Source organism: Heloderma suspectum, chromosome 1 (genome assembly GCF_057233095.1).
Source record: "Heloderma suspectum isolate Gila_16-S chromosome 1, 16-S_ref, whole genome shotgun sequence".
Classification (NCBI taxonomy): domain Eukaryota; kingdom Metazoa; phylum Chordata; class Lepidosauria; order Squamata; family Helodermatidae; genus Heloderma; species Heloderma suspectum.
Window position 1 is genome coordinate 13,484,696 of NC_139458.1, and position 23,523 is coordinate 13,508,218.

Genomic DNA, 23,523 nt, shown 5'->3' on the forward strand with positions numbered 1-23,523 from the left:
ATTCTCATACGTTGCCTCTGACTTTCTTGGGATTTTGGCGCAAAAGGTTGGGGGCACCATTGATTTTAGTCCACGGCAGAACTGTTGGAGGTGATGGGCTGTTTGCCATTCCTGGGACCCTGGCAAATGCCTGACCTTGTCACTCTGTAGGTCCAGCCCTGGATGGCACCAGTTATTACTCCAGCTGCAATGCTTTGTTTGATTGATGGATGGATGGATGGATGGATCGATTGATTAGCCACCCATCTGGCTGGCTACCTCGCCACTCTAGGTGGCGTACAATACAAATAACACGAAATACAGAAAATTTACATAATCGACTGAACAAAACAAAATTGCTCTAAAACAACCAACAACAACCCTAAACCACCCCAAATGCCCTCCTGAACAGCCAGGTCTTCAAAGCCTGGCGGAAGCTCAGTCCATTTATCAATTAAACACATTTTTGAAATGGTGCCTGACGTCAGGGGGTGAGGTCAGGTTAGGTCCATGCCCCCCGCTGTCATTTGGCTCAGGGTGGGCCTGGTGGGGTGCAATACGCCCCCCCCTTAAACAGTTCTGCACCTCTGCTCTAGAATTTTATTAGGTCCACATTTGGATTTGCACCTCCCAAATGCACTTATTGGTTTGGTTTGGTGGCATTTCCCAAAATTCGCAAATGTCTTTATAAATAGGACAGAACAAACTTGAGATTTAAAAAATTGAACTAGATTCGTCCGTCCCTACTTGTCACTGACTTCTCAAAATTGTCCTCTAGGAGGTCTGGAAGGAGGAACCGTATCATGTGCCCCTCTCAGCGGGGGTTCCCATATCTAGACATCCTTGGGATAGCTGGGAAGAAGCCATGGGGAAGTGGCTGCCACACCGCTGTGATATGTGGATCAGGCCTCACCAAGCTGCAAATAAATCTCCATAAGAGGTAGAACAGCGGTCCCCAACCTTTTTGGCGCCAGGGACCGGTCCAATTTTTCCATGGACCGGGGGGGTGTTTTCTGCTGGCGGACTTCTGGCCACTGGGACGCAATGGCGTCCGCTATGCGGACGCCATTTGCGTCCCTATTCTTTGCAGTAATTGGCTACGTAAAGATTTACGTAGCCTATTACTTGTAGAACAGGGACACAAATGGTGTCCGCATAGCGGACACCATTTGCGTCCCAGCGGCCGGAAGTCCACCAGTGGCCGGAGCTGGCTGGCAGCTCCGCAGACTCGCTGCGGCGTGGAGCCGGCCAGGACCGACGAGAATTCCGGGGGGGAGGGATGGATTGCCTCCCCCCCCCACGGACCCAAGGTGAGGGGGTTTCGCACGCCCCTGTGGCCCGGTTGCTGACAAGCCACGGACCGGGACCGGTCCGCAGACTGGGGGTTGGGGACCCTTGAGGTAGAAGGCCAGGGGATCTGAATAGATGCTGGTGGAACTGTGTAATTTGAAGCAGGGACTTGGAATTTTTCATGCCTCTCTCTGTACAGATTCAACTGGTTGGGGATACTGGGAGTTGCAGTCCAACACATCTAGTGGGCCACAGATTGGGGAAGGCTGCTAAAGGGTGAGGAGTGAGTTTCCTTTTTCGTGAAAACAGAAGGGCATGTTCCTCTACCAAGGATGGGAGCCCATTGCCTTTCCTTCCCCAGACACTGCAGCATAACTGACCTTGGAAGAAAACAGTATGTTCGCCCTCCCTGTTCTGTCAACTTAGCATCTTCACAAAAATAACCAGGTTAGAAATAGTTCTCATGCCTGCCTATTGTGGTTATTAGGTGCAAGAAACCGGCTTTGGAAAACTCTAATTAATCATTTATTTTTAAACCCTCCTTTTTTTAAACACCTTTCCAGCATCGGTGGGCCCAGTCTATTTATGATATCTCCTCTCTAAAAGTTAACCTGTTTTATGTGCTTTTTATGGAAACTGTGTGCCTTTGTCAATTAAAAGATGCAACTGTTTGGGCTATTTTACTGGTGGTCTCGTGTTCTCTCCAGCCAAACGCTGCAGCTGTTTCGGGTTTCTCAGGACAGCATAGAAAAGGCTGTGGGTGGGTTGCAAGTTTATGCTTGAACTGCCAAGTCGAGAAATGGAATGACTCAACCTTCCCAGGAGCAAGTTGGACCAAGATGGGATGAATCAAAACAGCAAGTTGTAATCTCAGTAGTTTTTGCTGTAGAACTGTGAAAGCTGCTTCTCATTTGCAATAGTGGTGTGTGTGTGTGTGTGTGTGTGTGTGTGAGAGAGACAGACAGACAGACAGACAGACACAGAGGCTAAGACAGTCAGCTGTCCACATGACCGGGTAGCACTTCAGGAGAGAGATAAGCCACTGACAGCCCAGGGGCCCAGTTGGCTCCTCACAGTTGTCCCATCTGGCTCACAGGATAGCCCCTGCTCCCAAGTTTCCCCCTCCTTTATTAGTCACTTCCCGACACTTTCTTCCAAACCAAGACATCATAGGCAAAGAGCACTTTAATTCTTTCCTTCCTAGCATGAACCTGCAACAGAGGCTTTGGCTGAGTTCTCCCTTTGTGCAGCTCGGCTGATGCCCAAACAGAGCTCTAGGGACTTGAGAATGAGTAATCGAGGTGTATAGTAAGGGCGATGCTGGACCAAAGCCGCGGTTTGCTGTTCACACTGAGGAGGAGGAAGGGCTTAAAGAGCCCTTTCCCTGTGTCTCAGATCACATGGGAGCAGCCAGAGGAGAGAGACGAGGAGTACGAACCTTCAGCCCTTGCTCGATGCAGAATATGATCTTGGTGAGAACACACCCCCCCCCCCCCAGTAGCTGCTGACCGGAGTGGATATATGGGAGCTCACTGCTGTGTTAGCTTTACTGAGTAATAGCAGCTGTGTAATAGGGCCTGCTTTCATTTGGCCAAAGCAGTGGGTCTTTCCCCCCACAAAGTAAAGGCTTCACAGCAGACCTCAGTTGTGGCCCTGGAAACCAGAGCCCTGGGGTACATTGCTCCCAAGCACCATAGAGGCTGTCAGTAGCAGTTGTTGGGCCTGGCACCTCAAGCCAGGAAGGGTCCAGCTCTCCTAGCTTCTTTGCTGTAGCTCAGGGGTAGGCAACCTGGACTAAAACTCCCATAATCCCTGACCACTGGCTATGCTGGCTAGGGCCAATGAGAGTTGTAGGCCAAATCATCTGGAGGGCCACAAGTTGCCTACCCCTGCTGTAGCTGAACTAGAAATGATGCTCCCTTGGCCAGTTGATGTGGAACCTTCTCTCTGCCAGGGAGATGTCCATGCTCTAGTGCTCATTTCTGGCAGTTGTAGACCCAATCTGATGCTCCCCAACGATTGCTGCTGCCTCTTCCTCCTCCGCCGCCATCCACCTTGGACACCTGCCTCTTCCTTTTCAGCTGGGTACTGGAAAGAATGCAGGAGTTCTGTGATTTTGTGAGTAAACGTCAAGAGAGAGAAGTCAACCCCAGCAGTGGTAATACACCATGACCTCTGTATCTCTGAATGCTGGATTGCTTTCAAGCTTTTCAAAGGAGATAAGAAACTTTAGATGTAAAACTGAAGGCCAAATGCACACCTACAGACTAGTTGTGTGCATAGTATTTTTATTTGTATCATTGTTCAGTTGTATTTCTATCCCGCCTGCCCGCCTGCCTGCATTTACACTGCTCAGGGCAGGTCACAACAGTTTAAAACACAATAAAAATCCAAGAGAAATTAAACAGTCAACAACAAAAATTAAAAAGCAGTTAAAAATAGAGACAGGTGCAGCAGGTAAAACCAATCTTAAAACCAGAGGGTCAGCCATAATAAAAGAATCCTCAGCCTAGCAGGTCAAGTGTGTGTTGGAATATTTTTTTAAAGCCTTAAGCCAGGTGGCAAAAAAACAAAGAGAGCAGGCCAAGCTGGTCTCCTGAGGCAGAGAGTTCCACTGTCTAAATGCAGCCATTGATGAAGGCCCTCTCCCACATTTATTTCATTTCTATACTGTGCAATAGCCAAAAGCTCACATCCCAACCAGCCATGCCTCAACCACTGTCAGGACACAAAGAATATCTCTGCCACAGATCTTACAAGGTAGGCAAGCTGGCATGGAAGGTGCCAGTCCCTCAGGTAGCATAGGCCCAAGTCATTTAGAGCAGCCTTCCCCGACCTGGTGCCCTCCAAATGGACCCACTCCCATCAGCCCCAGCCAGCATAGCGAATGGTCAGGAATTCTGGGAGTTGTCGTCCAAAACATCTGGAGGGCACCAGATTGGGGAAGGCTGATTTAGAGCACTTTGAATTGTGCCTGGAAATGATAGATATATGCTCCCGTAGGCAAGCCCCCCAGCATCCTTGCTGCTGCATCCTGAGCCAAGGGAAGTTTCTGTAGATTCTTCAGAGTTGGCCCTAGGCAGAGCTCGTGGCAATAACCCAGTCGGGAAGTAGCGAATGGTCATCGTGGTCAGATCTTCCCCAAATGGGCACAGTTGGCGCACCAGCACCCCTGCCCACAGTCACCATCTCGACTTCCATGTGCAAGGTTGGATCCAGGAGTAGCCCCAAACGGCAAGTCTGGTTTTTCAAGGGAGTGCTACCCAATCCAAGGAAGGCGGAATCCCTGTTCCAGGATTGATCCTGACCTGGAGCATTTCTGTCTGGATTAAGCTTCAATTTGTTTTATTTAGGGTGCAATCCTATGCATGTTTAGACAGGAAAAACGTCCCACAACTCATTTGCGCACTGGATAGTGGGGCAGAAATCACAGAATCATAGAATAGTAGGGTTGGAAGGGGCCTACAAGGCCATCGAGTCCAACCCCCTGCTCAATGCAGGAATCTAAGTCAAAGCATCCCTGACAGATGGCTGTCCAGCCTCGTCTTGAACGCCTCCAGTGTGGGAGAGCCCACCACCTCCCGAGGTCACTGGTTCCATTGTCGTATTTCTCTAACAGTCAGGAAGATTGTCCTGATGTTCAGCCAGAACCTGGCTTCCTGTAACTTGAGCCCATTATTCCGTGTCCTGCACTCTGGGATGATGGAGAAGAGATCCTGGCCTTTCTCTCTGTGACAACCTTCAAGGACTTGAAGAGTGCTATCATATCTCCCCTCAGTCTTTTCAAGGCTAAACATGCCCAGTTCTTTCAGTCTCTCTTCATAGGGCTTTGTTTCCAGTCCCTGATCATCTTTGTTGCCCTCCTCTGAACCCTCTCCAGTTTGTCTGCATCCTTCTTCAAGTGTGGTGCCCAGAACTGGACACTAGTCCAGATGAGGCCTAACCAGTGCTGAGTAGAGGGAAACTAGTACTTCCCAGGATTTGGAAGCTATGCTTCTATTAAGGCAGCCCAAAAGAGCATTGGCCTTTTTTGCAGCCACGTCACATTGTTGGCTCCTATTCAGCTTATAATCGACAACAATTCCAAGATCCTTCTCGCTTGTAGTGTTGTTGAGCCACGTATCCCCCATCTTGTAACTGTGCATTTGGTTTCTTTTTCCTAGGTGCAGAACTTGGCATTTATCCCTATTAAATGTCATTCTGTTTTCTGCCCAACGCTCCAGTCTATCAAGATCACTTTGAATTTTGTTTCTGTCTTCCAAAGTATTAGCTATCCCGCCCAATCAGCGTTTTCCTTTTCTCCACTCCCCCTCTTCAACAGCACATCAAATCTGTAAACGTATTCCAGGTCAGTTTGTGTTTAGACCATCTATCCCAGCTTTTTTTATATTATCCACAATAGTCTTTAGGAACAGCCTTCTACAAGTATAGCCAGCCATACATTTGCAGGTATTTAACATCTTTCTCAGATCAGTTTCCTATACTGCTCATAATGTTCACGTGTGTGTACATGCATGTGCACAGAGGACTCACACCATTCATGTTCCTCTCGGGACATACAAAACATTCACACGCCGTCTGAGTAAGGGGTGTCTCCTCCTTTCTTTACTAGCTACCTTTCCATCAACAACACATAGCTGTCCCTGGGGCTTATGTTCTGACATTTTTTAACAAAACACCCGAGCAGTTGGAATGCTCATAAACATTCCATAACACCTCAGCAGCACAGGCAATGGCTAAGAAGTGCTCATTTCAATTAAGTAAAGCCAGAGCGCCTACAACCTAAACTATAGCATTAGTGATGTTATTATAACCACCTAGAGATTTTATAATAAGTGGTATATAAGTATTACTAATAAATTGCAATGGAGGTTTCAAAAACTGCAGCTTGCATTTAACTTACCACCACACCACCCATCGTAAAATTTCTCTGATTTTTGGAGTAAATTGGCAGTTGGCAGAACCATTATTTTTTTCCTACAAATCTCTGTGCTTTAATTTGATACCTTGTTTAGAGATGTGAAAGCCCAGGAAAAATATGGGGGGGGGGGGGGAACGACAGGATTTTTTCCAAGAACCTTGTTGTTGAAAAAATTGAACAACTGTGGCTTATGAAATATTTTGTTTTAGAATAATGAAAATGCTTGAGACAAGGTATTTATATATTGCTACCTGACCTTTACTCCCCAAAAATGATTTCTAAGAACTACATAATTTGAAGACTTCTATGTAAGACTAAAGATGTAAAATTTCTGGAAATTCTGAAGTTGTGAGGGAAATGTTTTTTTAATCATTTCCATGAGATTCCCAGCGTAGTTCTTTATTCCATTCCTTATTAAAAGGATTGATCTAATGCCGCTTTCCCCAACCTGGTGCCCTCCAGATATTTTGGACTTCAACTCCCATCTGCCTAGCCAGCATGGCCAGTTGTCAGTAATGCTGGGAGTTGTAGTTCAGGACATTTGGAGAGCCACACATTGCCCACCCATGGGGGAGGCTGATCAAATGTATGTTTTAGTGATAGACATTTAGAGATGCTCTAAGTCATGCTCAGTTTCCCAACATGTGACTAGTCACCATATCATAATACGTGAAGAAAATGTGCATTCTTGACTGTTTTGGTTTTGTTCTATATTGTCCTGTGTTTCTGGGTTTGTTTTGTTTAGGTTCTGTAGCAGTCAATGAATGTAATCCTAAAACCCACATGTGAGAGAAACATTAGCCCCCTGCAGGTGTTCACCTACTTGCATGTAGGACTAAAGTGTGAGGGGTGTATTTGTGCGTGGGTGCACATGTAAGCCCTGCCTCAGTCTCCATACACCCAGTACCCAGTTAGACCTTCACCCGGTGAGTGTAAAGGTCTGAAGAGGGCTCTTTAAATACATTCTTCCTCTATTTCCAGCTCTTCCTGCTTCTTCTGGCTTCTAGGATTATTCAGATGTGTCATGGACTACTTGCTAAAGTTCCCTCTAGGAACCTAAAATGTATAGTGTATAATTTGGCTTGCTCATAAAATTACCATGTTTGATATATTCATTTTAAAAGTATAGTTTATTCATACAATAATACAAATTTACTGACATTACTTTTAAATGTTTTTTTAATTCTAGTGACACTTTTATGAGCAAAGTAAGTTATACATACACTTTATGTTCCTAAAGTAACAAAGTGACTTAAGATCTATAAAGAACACACACACACACACACACACACATGGAATTGCGTATTTTCCCCCCAAATTTCCATTTTTCTCTGGGGGTGGGGCGGGAAATCTGTTTCCTTGTCCCCTGTTGCTCTTTACAACCATAACAAGTGCTCTAAAAGATTATCCAGGGCTGGTTTTGACTTCACAGATTTATAGGTTTTCACTTGTTGGACTCTTTCCTTTAGATACTATTTCAGTTGTGTTGAAATGAAAGTGATAATGACAGGAGGAGTGATTTGGAAACAACAGTGCCATCTCCTTTCTTGGATATTCAAGAAAAAGTTGGACATTTTTAGTACAGATCATCCTGTCCCTAGGCTGGACCAGGTGAGACACCAAATCCTTTCCACCTCCATAATTTTATGAATAGGAGAGCTAACTAGGGTTTTGTCTCTACAGTTTCCGATTCCAGGGTTTTGAGATTTGTTCAGCGTCTGTGGAAATGAGTTCAGCGGTGGGAACCAGAGAAGTTGGATTTTCTTCCAGTTCCCTTCCTGGAGCATGAAATGTTTGTTTCTCTGCTCAGACAATGCCTCTCTTTGTTTTAGGTATCTAAACCACGTCCGAGCCGCCTCCCCGCAGGATCTTGCTGGTGGCTACACTTCCTCCCTCGCCTGTCATCGAGCCCTTCAAGATGCCTTCAGCGGGCTGTTTTGGCATCCTGGTTAGCTTGGGAGTAACCGACGCTGGAGCGGAGCGAGCGAAGCAAAACCTCAGGTGAAAACTGCTGCCGTCTGCACTACAGCAAAGCTGCCATCATCGATCTTTCTCTTTTTAAAAAAAATTGTGAAGCCAGCTGTGCTTATGTATTAAAAATTCACTGTACAGAAACTTTCTTGAAAAATGGTGGTCATGTGTGTTTTTTGTGTGTGGAGTAAGGGTGGGAGTGGGAAATGCTGTAAGTCACTTTGCTTAGAGGCTAATGGAAGATGTGAATAATCAGTTTGTTTTGTGTGTCTGAGGTTTCAGAAACAAACTTGTAAAAAGTTTTAAAATAAAGCCAGATATTTTTATTATTATTAAATTCTGCGGTTTTTATCCCCACTTCAGGGTTTATTTGCACAAGCAATGAAATACTGTTTTCATTAAACTTTTTTATAGTGTCACTCTGCAATAAGCATAAAGCCTTTTCTTCTTATAAAACCAGCTTCTAATGCAAACAAATGGGTTTTCCTTCCTTGAAGCATGAGACAAAAACTGGAGGTGTGCTGACTTCTCTCCTAATCTATCGCACCTTGTGTTCTGGATGATGAAAGTTAGGACTCTGCTGCAGTAGAATGCACCAGCTCTGATGTTCTAAAGTAAACAGTTGTAGGCCAGGATCCAAAACCATCATCACACACGTGAAGAAGAAAGCCATGTGATCAGTTAGAGCTCTGGGTGTGACCTTTCCCTCTCTCAAAGGTGTGGCTCTGCTGCTGTCTTGGTCCCAGTGCAACATGCCTGACCATTCCTGCTAACAAGGCCCAGCCATCCCTCACGTACAGTCAGCCAACAGTTTGCAGGAAAGCACGTAGCTCAGGCTGTATATACATAAACAGGCAAGGATCACAAATGGGCTGCCAGCCCATGTGAGGGACCTTGTGGCTGGACCATTTGGGGGAAAAAAGCCCAGAATATGTTAACTACCCCCTTCTTCTTTCAGCCTGTTCTCCCCCATAAAACAGGCTGACATTCTGTTATTATATTTAATATCCCACTAATGTGTGAGGCTCCTAATGCTTTCTTCTCCAGGCACTGCAGCATCTGGTGTTGCGAGGCCACTATCCCTCCAACCCAACCCAGAGGCGGTAAGATAAATGAGAGAGAAACAATTGACTTTATATACTGAAGTGCTGTTGGAATTAATCAAGGTGAATCGGCCATGGGGCTATATGCATTAGAACAAGGAAAGATGTTCCTCTTCTGGCAATTCGTGAAAACCTGGTCATTTGCATGCACCGGTTCCCTGGTGCTTTTTGTTGTTTGTGAGCCCTCGTGATGCATACAAATAGGGTTATTCCTGGTAATGTGTACAATTAAGAGCCAATATGAATTAGTAGACAAGAGTGTTGGACTAGGAGTAAGGAGCACTGAGTTCAGATCTTTGCTCGCTGGTGGCCTTGGGCTCAGTCACTCGCTCTTAACCTATTCTACTTTGAAATATTGTACGTATAACATCAGACAGCCCCATCAGTGCTCCCTCGATCTCACTTTAAGAAAGGGTTAAATATGTTAGTCAATTATACCACACAATTAAAGCAAAAACAATTGGACAGATGTCTCCCATATGTACAGTGTGGGCAGAACAGATATAGAAAAAGCCACCCCTTCCTATGGCTAATTCCCTGAAGAAGTCCCTAAGTTCTTTAAACTGTTGTTTATTTGCGGTATAATATTTATATACTACCCAATAACAAAAATTCTCTGGATGGATTACTAGAGAGCCTCTCCTCATTCCCTGGGTCCTTCTCCTGATGGGTTGAATTGAGAAAGAGGACAGAGTGAGCCACAAACAGCCCTGGATTGCAAACTTGGCAGGCCCAGCAGTCTTGCCCTGCTTTCTCACAGCTTCCGATAATGTCATTAGTGTCAGAACAGGGCTGAAGAACTCCTGTCTCACCCCTTCCTTAAAAGGCGCCCTGTCTGGGGCCCAAAGACAGGAATAACGATCACAATATAGGCCTTCTCTAAGAACTCAGCCCAAACACTCCACCACATAAGCACTTTCTTCTCCTTTGACCTGGGTTCTACCTTATGAACACCCCCACCCCTGGGGATTGATCTGGCCAAAATTGTAACAACCCCCTCACCCCTGCCTTCAAAAACAACAGCATGGGGTGGATATTGTCAAGACTACAGAAAAGAGATCTTTTCACCTGGTTCCTTTAACTTCACCAGTTTCCCATTGACCAGTGAATGACTGCATGCAACTGGAACAAAAATGCTACTAGAAAATAAGAATTTAATATTCTTTCGTATTAAAGTTATGGGCCCCACCCAGCTATCATGGAATTAAAAAGAACTAAATGATGAGCAATGCATAATCAGCATATGAATGCAGCCGGTGTGATACCAGCTTTGAGAGGTGGGATATTCAACAGCTGCTCATACAGTTGCAGTGAACAATCTACTTTGCCCACCTTGAGCGACAGAGTCAGAGTTCAGTTTAGCCATCATTTCAGTAATGGTATCCAAAAAGCCTCCTAGACCATCTGATTAATTTGTTCTTCAGGACAGTCTTCATTTGGGCGCAGGCGTTTAGATGCTGGCTCCTGTGGATTATCTGCACCTACAAATTTAAGATGACAGACTCTCTGAATCCATACAGATTTCGAGGGCACATGCACATTTCTAGGACTGCTTAAGTTTCTCATACAGTCCCTGGGCACATAGCAGCCATGTGTGCATGCCAGCTCCCTGCCCACAGCCAGGCAGTTTTCATGGCATCACAACACAAGTGGGTTTGTAGTGGCATCAAAGCAGCCCAGTTCTGCATGTGGCAGTGGATGCACATGGTGAAGTGGCAGCAGACAGGGTGATGGTGCAGGCAACAATTTCAAGGGGCTGCCCAGAGGTGGGGAAAAAGTCCTGCGAGCTGGCTGTAAGAAAAAGGAAATCTGGAGAAGAAAAGATGAAAGCCACAAACTCAAACTTGTCATGTATCAAAAAGTAGTGACTGTCACACCAAGTGGCTGTGAAGAAAGGAGGGGCAGGTGCGATGTAAGGAAAGGACCTTGGGAAAGAATGCAGAGGGCTGCATGTGAACTGGGGATTTTTAGCACCACCGATTCCCAACAGAGCCCTCCCCCCCGCCCCCACTGCTGAAGTTCAGGGACCCTCTAGAGCAGCATTCAGTGTGAGTTACGAGGCTGTACAGCAAGGAGGGAACTATCAGCAGCCCCTTGCATGCACAACCCGCAGGGATCTTTGGATCGCAGTCTCAGAGCACAAACCTAAAACAGGACTGAGGTGGCAGAATTTTACTAAGCAACCTAGAGGCCACGTCACATATTCTTATAGAGAACAATATGAAAACTGCACATGACGTGTGATGAATGCACACACATTCATTTCACCACAGATACATGCATGGGGAAGCTATGATTGGCTGTAGCTCCCCCACATATGTATAGCCATGACACTGATGCACAGTTGGCACACATTATTTATGGCCCACGGCTGTACGTGAAGCCGAACCATCATTTAAGAATCCCCATTTGATGTCTAATCGAAGACAAAGGATTCTGCTTCAAAGCATGAGGAAACCCACAAAGCAACCTTGTCTCTTCCTCTAGTGAATTTACCTGCCAGAGAAGACGGCGGCTTGTACAACACCTTGGCTGGGAGCTGGAAGCTAATGCACATCATATCCTTATTGGGTGCCACCTTCCTCACCAGTTCAGTGGAACAGAGGCCCTCCAACGAAGTTCCCAAGCAAGCTTCCACTCTTTCCTGAATATCTTGCGCAGGGTTGTCATTCTTGGAAAAGCAGTGGCAGTGCACTGTGGGAAGGTCTGTGCTTCCTGGTTCTCCATCCAAAAGATGCCTGAAGACATCCAGGAATTCAGTTGCCATGGCGGGCAAGTTCATGATGATATGCAAGGAGCTCTTCCGCTCCTTCAGAGAGAGCTGCTTGGCAAGCTCGTCCTTCACCGGCCCTTCCAGGAAATCCCTGCCATCCATGTTGAAGACCTTGACTTTTTGGTCTACTTTGTTTAATTTACAGTTGTGCAGCAGCCACTTGTGGGATTCGGGGTTGAGATCGTTTGCAAACACCACACAGTTCTTCTTCGCTGCAGGGATCGCAAAAGGCCCCACCCCTGCAAAGACATCGAAGAGGAGGTCGCCCGGTTTCAAGAGGTCGACGATACGCATGTGTTCTGTACAGAGGCGGGGATTCCAGTAGACTTTGGAAAAATCTAATTCATAGGAGAAGTAGTGTTCCTTAACCTACAAAAGTAAAAAATACTGAGCTGATCTCCAACAGTCGAAGCTCAGGAAAAGGGATACACTGAAAAATTACCTTATGGCCAAGACTACACTTGAGATTTGGGGCTTCTCTTTTGTTGGTTATGGAGGAGCAGAGCCTCAGGGGCTTGAGACTTCACAGCCAGAAGTGAGGACTTAAGGTTCTGGGCTGCAGCCTTAGAGTAGGCCTCTACCAGACATCCTCTGTTGCAGGTTTTTATTTTGACACCCCCCACCCCCCCAGTCTGTGCAATCTTATGCATGTCTTCTCAGAAGTTAGTCCCAATGAATTCAGTGGGACTTACTCCCAGGTAACTGTGTGTAGGACTGCAGCCTTAGTCTGGGCAGCTGTTTGATATCTGCAGTGCATGCAATAGCGCTGGTTCACATTTGTCACCCTTGCCTGTCCCATCTTTCCACTCTCTCAGTCTCCTCTCACAGTTGTGATTTGGAGGAAACCCCCAGGGCTGTGATCTGTTACTCCATAAAGCTTCATGTGCACTAATAGTGCCATGTGAATGATTATAATCTATGGAAAGCTATGGATAATTTATGCTAGGGAGACATTTCTCTCCTTCTCTCACAATACTAGAACCCAATGGGATCATCAAATGAAGCTGACTGGTGGAAGATTCAGGACAGATAAAAGGAAGTCCTTCGCACAGCACATAGTTCAATATGGAATTCGCTACCACAAGATGAAGTGATGGCCACCAAACTGGATGGCTTTAAAAGGGACTAGATATATTCATGGAGGATAAGGCTATCCATGACTGGACTACAGGCACCCTTGGTCTGATCCAGCATGGCTCTTATGTTCTTACAGCACAGGAATAGCAAAAGGAAAGGGTGGGAACAACCAAGCCGATAGTGCTGTTTCCAGCACCATGTTACCATGTCTACCACTCAAAGGCATGCTGATTCAAAGATGGTGGACACCTGCTCCTACCACCCCCTCCCCAGCCCTGCACCAACATGCGCATTTAGTTTGTCAGAGGGGACAGATCCCTGGAGCTTTGGAAGTGACAGAGTGGCATTTTAAACCTGGATCTGAGGCAAGGATCTTGTCAGCCAAATTTGAAAGAAACAACTTTGCATTCTGAAGCACCAACAGCTTTCCCTCTCAGATTCAAGATGGCCTTTCTATTGTTCTGCCATATTTAAAAGGGAAAACAAATACAGAACACCCTGCACTCAGCAAGGGAGCTTCAGAGTTGAAAACTAAGAGCCGCAGTCTAAACCAGGGCTTCCCCAGTAAAGGATGCAGCATATGTCATATTTTCAACTTGAGAGCTGATTTCTGAGGGGAAAACCCATTCATTCATTCATTCATTCATTCATTCGATGCATATACCACTAACACATTTAAAAATATCTCTAAGCAGTTATGGACATCAATGTCTATGAATGGTCAGGTGTATCGATCATTTCATTTCACATTTATTTTGCATGCAAAGTTCACGATCAGTGACTGGGAAAAGATTATGCTCCACAACTGAGTGATTTTTGCAGGCAGAGGCTGCAATATATGTGGGTGCCATTCAAAAATGGTGCTGTGCATAGCAGGAATCACCTCCCAGGTATAAGACATACCATATAAATCAGTCTTAGATCTTGCTGGAGGCATCCAATTTGTTTACCTGGTTTCTTCAAACCAAAATGCACAAACTCTGAGCAAGAAAGTCATATTTCTGAAGGAGCAGAAAACAGTACCTAGCTTCTGAACTAGTTCTAAAATGAGTGTTTCTGCAAGAGTTCATTAACATCTTGATTATTATGTAGTTAAAATGAATAAATATAGGCTATAAATTCAATCACCACTAAGCTACACTCTTCCTACCAAAGTCTTATGGACAGAGCTGTGATTTCATTCAGGCTAGACTGGGACATCTGGGAACATGCAGAGGCTGCCAAGTCTGTAGAACTGAGAGGAAGGCAAGCATTAATATGCTGGATTGCATCTTTCCATGATGTCTGCATTTCACTTTGTCTGCTTCCTTAATGTCAGATTTTTTTAACCCTCCTTTTGCTACAAGAAAATACTATTAAAAGCCCCGGTACCTTTGTTATCATATTAGCCTCATCTCCAGCCAGCACTTCCATTTGAAAGTTTCTATAAGCACTCTCAATGGTATTGATTTTATTTACAGCACAGGTGATTCCTTGATTCTTGTCGATGATAACTTGGCCTAGAAGGCAGAGAAACAGGCAGGGTGAAGTTTGCTTTTTAGAAAGCAGAAATACAGTTGAAATGTTTTCAATGCAAACACACAAACAATGTATGAAAACAACCCATTCCATCTCCATGAAATTAGTGCTTTCATTTTTTGTTATAACAAAGAAAAGTAATGTTGGCAACAGATCTCCCCAAGCATTGCACTGAACTTGCCAAGGGCTGTAGCACAACACTTGCTCTCCTCTAACGCTAAGGGGATATCAGTAGCCCTTGAAGGCTGGAAGAGACTGCTTTCCATGGAGCATTCATGAGCAGAGAAGAAGGTGGGTGACCTCAGTAACTAAGCTTTATAAAAGCTGAAAGACTTCTGGCATCCTAAACATCACAATTCATTTGTTAGCATGAGCTTTTGAAGGCAAGAGTCTACTTTATCAGATGTCTGGAAAAACCCATGCCGCAATAAATGTTAGGTTTTTAAGGTACAACAACTCTTTGTTGTTTTTTCTGTAATTGACTAACATAGCTACTCATTCTCATTTTTTTATCATTTATTCTTTGGGAATTCTATTCATTAGGGGTTCCACAGTGAGCCTCTGTAAGTCAATGTGGGGGGGGGGAAGAGAAGCTGGATCTCCCAAAATGGGACCCACACTTCTAAATGGGACAGAATGAGGAACTGGTCAAATTCCTCTCACCCTCTGTAGGAAATGCAGACCAACAACACTAGGACTGGGATAGCCAGGAAACAAAAGAAGGAGGCTGACATTCTGCCAGCTGGCTCACTCTGAGCACCCTCAAGAACAGGGCTGCAGAAGATATTAGCCTGCACCTCTGCTGCAGCAACGTCTTGTGCATTCCCACAGAAACCCACTTTTCACATTGTAAGCCACGTCCTGAGATGGAGGATGCAACTATACTTTAGGCCTGGCACATTACTGCTGCTGAAAATGGCAGCCCTGTGTTAAGTTTGCCCTTTCGCCACATTCTTACCTGTGCCGTGACATTGCTACTAGGGATGTACGAGAATTTTGTTCTTCTTCACAATCATGCTAGCATGTCCCATTTGCAACTGTGAGTGTTAAGTGAGCAGGACCGTAATTCTCAGGAAATATTTGCAATTTCTTACATTTGCATTTGAAAGTGTGCACTTCCAAAACCATGTATTCCCCCCGCCTCCCACCCAAACCCGCATTTTCATGTTTTAGCCTATAGGGGGAAGCGCACATTTGGGGTGCGCGCTTGGAAAAGTGCACATATTTCATGTTAAAAATGCACACTTTTTCTGTTTGGGAGTGAATGCATTCACGTTCAGGGAGAGATAGCAAGGCTGGCTGCTGGCAAAGGCGGAGAAACACACAGCATGACAATGTTACAATATATGTAATGAGACCTAACTGTTATAGTGAGAGGGAAGGCAGGTCAAGCATAACATGCAGTTCTGAAACTCAGCTGAGTTGGACATTATATTTACTGTTCCAAGTTATATTTGCATTCGGATGCATGAACCGTTTGCTTCTCCGAATATCTGATGCGAGAAACCATAACTCAGTAGAGCCCGTGCGTTGCATGCCAGGTTTCAATCCGTGCCATGTCTAATTAAAAAGATCAAGGAGCAGGTGATGGGGAAGGCCTTTACCTGTGACTCTGGAGAGCCGCTGCCAATCAGTAGACAATACTGGGCTGGATAAACCCACAGTCTGGCCTGGTATAAGTAACATCCAAATCGCTGACACAGTGTTATACTGAAATATCTCTTTACATACTCCACATAGTGTAACACCTGTATTAGGCTATCTCAAAGATCACAAAAATGTCTTCTTCCCCTGTCAAAGTTCTAATTTGTTGCCACATCAGAGATGAAGCAATCTGGAGATTCTGAAAGCTTGCACATTTTTTGTGATCTTTGAGTTGGACTAATAAAGGTACACTATATGGATTTTGGAATTTTTCTTATTGCCAACATGACTGCTTGTTTTTTGTATCTCTTTACATGCATCTCTATTTAGATAGCTCTAATATCTCTGTATTAGTCACTTTTCTGCTCCTTTACGAAAAACACGCAAAGCACTCACAGTAAGCTACATTACTCATGTCAGGCATTTAGAAACCGGAGTGATTTTTATGCCTGACATACTGAATGCTGCTTTAAAAAGTAACAGCTGGATTGTTACTTAGGAAACCACCAAGACAAGGACTTCAACCAGCTTCTACCACGCATAGTGTAGGTTTTCACATACCAATTAAGTGTTTGTAAGGCAGCTGATGGTCTCTCAGATTCAAGTGAGCTATATGGCCAACTCTGCTAAATGCAGTGGTCACTTCCTGACCTTCAGGAAGCACTGCCTGCAGAATTTCGTCCACCTTGAAATGATCGTAAGTCAGTTCCAGGTTGTACTTGACTATCTCAGGGTTAACGTTAAAGCTCTTTAAGATCTGTTGCTCAGATTCGCCCAGGGAACAGTCAGCAGATATTTTATGAGGATCTAACAAAATGAACCTTCTGCCTTCATCTTCAAGGTCTTCCACAACTCTCTTGAGACCTGGACGCTTGAGCAGCACCCCTTTAAGAGACTTCACCAGTTTGCTTATGGTGTGTTTGTTAACCTTAAGAGCTGGGACGACAACATTCTTCTTGAAAGCGGCTCTGTCAAGGGTGGTCATTCCACGTACTCTGGGATGAGGCGAGTTCAGCTCAAGGTCAATTTTCTTGTCAAGCATCTCCGGCATGGCCAAGAAACTTTTTCTCTGCACTGCTGCAAGATGTCCAGGCAGTCGATTAAGGGACTGGCCCAAAAGCATCCAGACTGCTGGGAATGATGTATTTGATGTAGTTGTTCCAACGTATTTCGTTTTCAGGAGTCTAGCAAATAAGCCATTTAATCTCCTGCAAATCCAGAAGAGAGAGTATTCATTTTATAGACATTATGTAAGCATTCAGACAGAAATGCTACACATTTGCATGTCTGCACTGTTCTCATAAAATCACTTCCACTTGTATGAGATTATTCAAAAACTTATCTTTGGATTATGGAGGACAGACACTGTGGCAACAAATTAAAACTTTGACAGAGGAAGGAGACATTATCAACAGCTACCCTACCTAACAAAATGCCCATGTTTTGACAATTGTATCTTGGCTCAGTAAGCTGAGTTATGCATGTGTCGGGGTTGGATCGGAGCCCAGAGAGCTCCAAAGCAGTTCTGATTCTGAGGAAGAGATAGAAACCCTGGGAGAGGAACCCGTGTGCTGTTCATAGGCGCAGCCGGGGGGACAGCCCCTACCGGTACACATTCCTGAGAGTGATAGTGACCCTGGCAGGGAGAGGGAGGCGCAACAGCAGTTTCTGGACGTTAGGCGCCGGCACAGCATCAAGCGGGAGATGGCGGGCACTGAGAGGAGGCACTCAGCCCGCTTGGCATGACGGCAACAGCGGCGCCCCGATGCCCCACGGGAAGGGGGTGGACTCTCTCCTCCTAGCCCATAAGTTCAGAGGTTTCCCGCCTTCCCCTCCAATCGGAGATCAACTGATTCCTAAGGCTAGAACCCCCAAGTAGGCCGCTCTCTTAAGTCTCACTTGTAGGATCAAGCTATTAGCATCTGTAAGCGTCATTAGGTTGAATGGAAATAAAGCCTTGGAAAAGAGCCGTATTGTCTGCGTGTTGATTCTGGCTACCTGAGGAGTTCACAAGGCAGCAGGGGCGACCTCCTGACAGCATGAGCCTTTTACCTGCACATGCAGCCCGTTCAGTGCGCACAGCAATTAAACCTGAAAGCCTCCAATTAACCATACTTTCCCACTTTGTCCAAACTAGTAAACTATGGTTCCTAGATTCAGAACAAGCCAGGATCTGAAACCAACTTCAAACCATGATTTACGATCCTCACTTGTTCTGAACCTAGGAACCATGGTTTTCCTATGCATGCCATGAAGGGAGAAGAGAAGGTGCTCTATGCATGGGCAAAAGGCTCACGCATATCAGGTTATTGAGTCAGATGCAACAGTCTGGACTGGGCCAATGTCATAAATTGTGCCGGCACTGTACACAAACATACCCATGCAAATGACAGGAATAAATAATAATACATTTATTAGGGACAGGGAACTGGCAGTCTGGATGCTCAGTATGACCCACAGGGTCATATTTCTCCTTAGCATAGTCTCAGATGTGAAGCAACACCCTTTGTTATGCGCCTCAGCTATTTTCTCTTGTGAGAGATAGGCAAAAGGCTCTTCAACTGCCACTGCCAGATTCCAAGACTGCAACAGAGGCTCTTCCAAGTTCCCTAGGCAGATGAGAAGGAACAGCTGAGGTGCAGAAAGTACTATCAACCCCCCTGCTGCTCTCTGTGCTAAAAAGCCCTTAGGCTGCCTCATATGGGGGTGGGGAGCTCAAGGTAACCTTGGCCATTGGTCCTGCTGGCCGGGAATTATGGGAGCTGTAGTCCAACACATCTGGATGGCACCAGGTTGGGGGTGGCTGCATTATATTATCAATTATTGATAGTACAATGAGCATGTCTTTACCATTTGAATGTTTATAAATTCTTTGCCATCTAAAAAACCTTCTCTCATAGTTCTCAGGATCTGCATTGGAGGCTTTCCTGACAAGACAATGTGGACTTCCTGCTCATGGGCAGTGAATGAAAAGAGCACATTACTAGCAGCAAATGCCACGTTCAGACTGACTGGGTTCGGTTGATCAGTGGAGGAAAAGAAGCCACTGTGGCTTCTTTTCCCTGCCCTGTGCCTGCCACTTATGTGACCGTCATTTCCCTAGTTATCTTGCCACGTCATCTGAACCCAGCGAAGTGCACGGCAGGGTGGCTTCCAACCCCCCCTGTAACCCCTACAGCAAGCCATGAGTTGTGGGGTGGTTTGGAAGCCACCCCGCCATGCCATGTTCAGATGATACGGCAACCTGCGCTGTGTTAAGGGTAATTAGGGAAATGGCAGACCCATGAGCAGCATGCACAGGGCAGGGAAAAGAGGCCACTATGGCTTCTTTTCCCCACTGATTGTCTGAATCCAGCCAGTATCTGCAACTACGCAGTCACAGAGCAGGTTATTTTTTAAAAAATCCACACCACTTCCTTGCTTTATCATGTGCTCTTCACTCTTTATGTTGTTTGATTTACACAAAATGCGGGGCTGACAGGTTTATATTTTAAGTTACCCACACTGGAGTCACAATCTCACAATGATTTCCCATTTCCTACCTCCCTGCTGAAACAGCTGGCACAAGCCACTTGTACAGTTCCTCCCTACTGCATGGAGATTCCTGTTCATCACAGGATGTCAGTAGGAAGGAGTTGCACCAGGGGTAGGCCACCTTGTGCCCTCCAGATGTTTTGGACTAGAACTCCCATAATCCCTGAACATTGGCCATGCTAGGCCTTATGGGAGTTGGGAGCTGAAACATCTGGAGGGTACCAGGTTGCCTACCCCTGAGTTATGTGGTAATGGGCAGCAGGAGCTACACCATAAAAAAAGTGTAGGAAAGTCACCATAAGAATATAAGTAGAGCTATGCTGGATCAGACCAAAGGTCCATCTAGTCCAGCATTCTGTTCACACAGTGGCCAACCAGCTGTCTGTGGGCAGCCCATGAATGCAACAGCACCCTCCAGAAGGAAGTGCTGGGGCATTTATAATATTTAGGTCCACCCCAAGCAATAATGCATTCAGGGCAATCTTCCACAGTGCCAAACATCCCCAGCCAACTTTCCTAGAAGTGACAATGAGATTTAGACCAAGTTTCTAAGCACACTTACTCAGAAGTAGGCCCTACTGCATTCAGTGGGACTTAAATCCACCTAACCATGCATAGGATTTTAGATGTTACCCAGGATGTCAGGCGACATTGGTTAAATACAGCTGACCTTTTGCCAAGGGGCAAGGTACCATGGTGCGCATATAATCACTCAGTATCTATTTTGGCCTGCCAAGGGGGTGAGGAGACTCTTCTACTTCCCTGGATTCCTGTTCCAAGTACAAAAGTGTGAGAAGATCCTTCTCACCACAAAGGATTCTTAATGGATTTCTCGAACTATAAACACTTTATAGATGTTGCAATGACATTCAGAGTTTGCCTTCCTGCATCACCACTGAATGCCTTCTGGTTTATCTCTGAATGGCGTTGGCTATCTATTTTGCTCCTTGTGGCTGATATATTTGGTTGAAAGAGAGCCAGCTTCTTGTAGTAGTGAACTGTAGATTTTGGATGAGCATTAGGAGACCCTTCTGGACGGTAAGAGCACTTTGACCGTGGAAATATTACCTAGAGATGGTTTAAAGCAGCAGCTGAACAGCCATCTATTGGGGATGCTCAAGCTCAAGGATGAGGAACATGTGGCCCTCCAGATGTTGTTGAACTGCAACTCCCACAATCCCTCTAAATGCTTGCATCAACTGCCCATATGTTTCCAAGCCTGATTCAAGCTGTTGGTTTTAACCTGTAAGGCATTACATGGTTCAGGACTGCAATAGCTGATGGAATGGCTCGCCCGACATTAACTCACCCGGACATCCAAGCGCTTCCTCTGAGGCTCAGAAGATGGCAACAAGGGAGTGGGGCTTCTCAGTGGTGGCCCCCCGATGTCCCCACTGAGGCTCCCCTGGCGCCAACACTGGCATCTTTTCAGTGCCAGGTTAAGACTGTCCTCTACTTTAATGGCATATGATGGGGCATTTATTTCAGCTGTCTATCAAGTCTAGCACCTTACTGAAATTGTTTTAGCTGTTGAAATTGTTTTAAATTTTGCATGTTAAAAAATTTATTGTATCTGTGGTTTGTAATTTCTGTGACCCCTGCCCCCCCCCCCCGAGAACTCTGGCTATTGGACGGTATAGAAATGAAATTATTATTATTATTATTGGCTATGCGGCTAGGGCGGATGGGAGTTGCAGTCCACCAGCAACTGGAAGGCTAGATGTTCTCCACCTTTGCTCTTGCATCAGAGCCTCTGGGCGGATGGGAGTTGCAGTCCGCCAGCAACTGGAAGGCTAGATGTTCTCCACCTTTGCTCTTGCATCAGAGCCTCTGGGCGGATGGGAGTTGCAGTCCGCCAGCAACTGGAAGGCTAGATGTTCTCCACCTTTGCTCTTGCATCAGAGCCTCTGCCTAGAGCAGGGGCTTGAACTCGATCAGGCGCTGGAAACGGCGGCCCTCCAGACGTTGCTGGATCCTGACGGTCAGGAATGGTGGGAATGGTGGTGTAACAACGACTGGAGGGCCACAGGTCGCTGGACTGGATGGCTTACAAGGCCCCTCCAACGCTGATGCGCCTGTCAGAGCGTGCCCTTGGGCATGTGCAGAGTGCATCTGCCAGATGAAATGGGAGGAAACGAAACCACGCCGCCCTCCTCCTCCCCCCCGTACCTCTTGGGAACGGCGGGGAAGGGCCTGCAGAACAGAGAGCGCGGCTGCCGCGCCGGGCCCCGCGCCTCTCTCAAGAAGGACGGGCGGGACGGAGGGCCACCGCTCCTCCTCCGAGCCTCGCCTCACCTCACCTCATGCCGGCGTCGCGTCCCGCTCGGCCCAGAAGGCCCGGCCTGCCCGCTTCGTCGTCATCGGCGGTCGCCGGGCGCGGCGGCGCAGCCGGGCCTCCCCGCCCTCGGGCCGGCTCCGTCAGGGCCGAAGCGCCGCCCTCCCGCCGCGCCCCGGCCGCGCCGCTCTCGCGCGTCTTTCGTCCCCTCCGCCAGGGCGCCATGGAGCAGCCGAGAGCCTGGAGCCTCAACTGCGAGCCGGGCTGGTACTTGTCGGCTCAGGAGCTGGAGGAGGGAGCCCCGCTCCTGGCGCCCCCGGGCCGGGTGCGTGTCGGGGCCGGAGGGGAGAAAGCGGGGGCGGAGAGGGCGAGGCAGGGTCTTGGGGTTGTGCCTGGTTCTCCCCGGAAAGGGAGGAAAGTGGCTGGATAAGCCGGAAAGGGAGGTGGAAAGAAAGAAAGAAAAAGAAAAGAAAGGAGTTCTCATAGAGCCCCCCAAACACTCCTGCAAGGCTTCCCCTCCCACCCCACATCTTGCCCCCGCAGTGTGGCAAAAACATCCCCCTACTTGCCCCGTGGTAGGTAAGGACACCCTCGAGGTGAGAGGTACGAGCTCCCCGGGGTATGGTCATGGAGCTTATGTATTCGTTCCATTTATATCCCGCCTTTTCCTCCAAGGAGCCCAAGGCGGCGTACATGATCTGCATCCTCTCCGCTTTATCTTCACAACACCCCTGTGCGGTATTTTAGGCGGAGAGTCAGGGACTGGCCCAAAGTCACCTTCATGGCCGAGTGGGGACTAGAACCTGGGGCTCCCCAGTCCCGGCCCAACACTCCAACCATTATACCATGCTGGCTGTATACACACACTCTTTTAAATAAAATTTAGCCCAGGGTGGGGAACCCGTGGCCCTCCAGATGTTGGATTGCAACTTCCATCAGCCCCAGACAGCCTAGTAAGTGGTGAGGGATGATGGGAACTGCAGCCCAACATCTTGAGGGACACATGCTCCCCATCCCTGATTTTGCCCATTCTTCCTCTGAGTTGCTCAGGGTGGTGTATATGGGGAGTTCCCTCACTTTATCCCTGTAGATAACCCACCTGTGAGGCAGGCTAGGCTCAGAGAGTGTGAGCGATCCCAAGCCACCCAGTGAGTTTTAGGGTTCAATGGGGTTTGAAGCCACGTCATTGCCTGTCACTATGACATGAAGCCTCACAGCCCTATAGAACGGGCACAATTACCGCTCCCTTCTAGATATCCTTAGGGTCCCTTTGCACAGCCACCCGGGAGTTCACAGCACCATAAAATATGCACATAGTGCTCCTCATTCGACATTACTTAGCCCTAGAATGTTAGACATGCCCCACATGGCCTGACTGTACCCATGGCCCAGACGCTTGGAGCCTTACAGTCCTATACAAAGAAAAAGACTACTCCAC

The 23,523-nt window shown here is 46.8% G+C and overlaps 3 protein-coding genes across 10 annotated transcripts in view; 2 read left to right on the forward strand and 1 right to left on the reverse strand.

Moving 5' to 3' along the window:
• Positions 1-8,318, forward strand: part of MNAT1 (MNAT1 component of CDK activating kinase) — a 166,221-nt gene extending 157,903 nt beyond the window's left edge. For both annotated transcript variants that reach the window (XM_084836546.1, XM_084836537.1), the window contains one exon: positions 8,023-8,318. In XM_084836546.1, the coding sequence (XP_084692672.1) occupies positions 8,023-8,143 (121 nt within the window). In that variant the 3' untranslated portion in view covers positions 8,144-8,318. The remainder of the gene's footprint in view (positions 1-8,022) is intronic.
• TRMT5 (tRNA methyltransferase 5) lies at positions 1,779-22,179 on the reverse strand. 5 transcript variants are annotated; one of them, XR_014788071.1, is made up of 6 exons: positions 22,111-22,179; positions 16,838-17,484; positions 14,486-14,613; positions 11,761-12,406; positions 10,597-10,745; positions 1,779-3,357 (listed from the first exon to the last, which is right to left on the reverse strand). XR_014788071.1 is itself a non-coding variant. In XM_084836465.1 (5 exons), the coding sequence occupies exons 1-5, from the start codon at positions 22,113-22,115 to the stop codon at positions 10,660-10,662; spliced, it is 1,512 nt and encodes a 503-aa protein (XP_084692591.1). In that variant the 5' UTR covers positions 22,116-22,179; the 3' UTR covers positions 8,466-10,659. The 5 variants fall into 5 exon arrangements, 3 of the variants coding, with proteins under 3 accessions (XP_084692591.1, XP_084692619.1, XP_084692608.1); XR_014788072.1 differs by having other exon boundaries at positions 3,317-3,377; XM_084836465.1 differs by lacking the exon at positions 1,779-3,357 and having other exon boundaries at positions 8,466-10,745.
• SLC38A6 (solute carrier family 38 member 6) overlaps positions 22,027-23,523 on the forward strand; it is a 79,719-nt gene continuing 78,222 nt past the window's right edge. For all 3 annotated transcript variants that reach the window (XM_084836506.1, XM_084836515.1, XM_084836523.1), the window contains exon 1: positions 22,027-22,410. In XM_084836506.1, the coding sequence (XP_084692632.1) occupies positions 22,114-22,410 (297 nt within the window). In that variant the 5' untranslated portion in view covers positions 22,027-22,113. The remainder of the gene's footprint in view (positions 22,411-23,523) is intronic.

Excerpts from the sequence above, each read along its gene's own strand:
- TRMT5 (XM_084836465.1), bottom strand. Across the intron at positions 14,614-16,837 it reads GCCTTACAAACACTTAATTG|GCCAAGTTATCATCGACAAG; the intron begins GTATGTGAAAAC and ends TCTGCCTTCTAG. Across the intron at positions 10,746-11,760 it reads GCCGCCGTCTTCTCTGGCAG|GTGCAGATAATCCACAGGAG; the intron begins GTAAATTCACTA and ends TTAAATTTGTAG.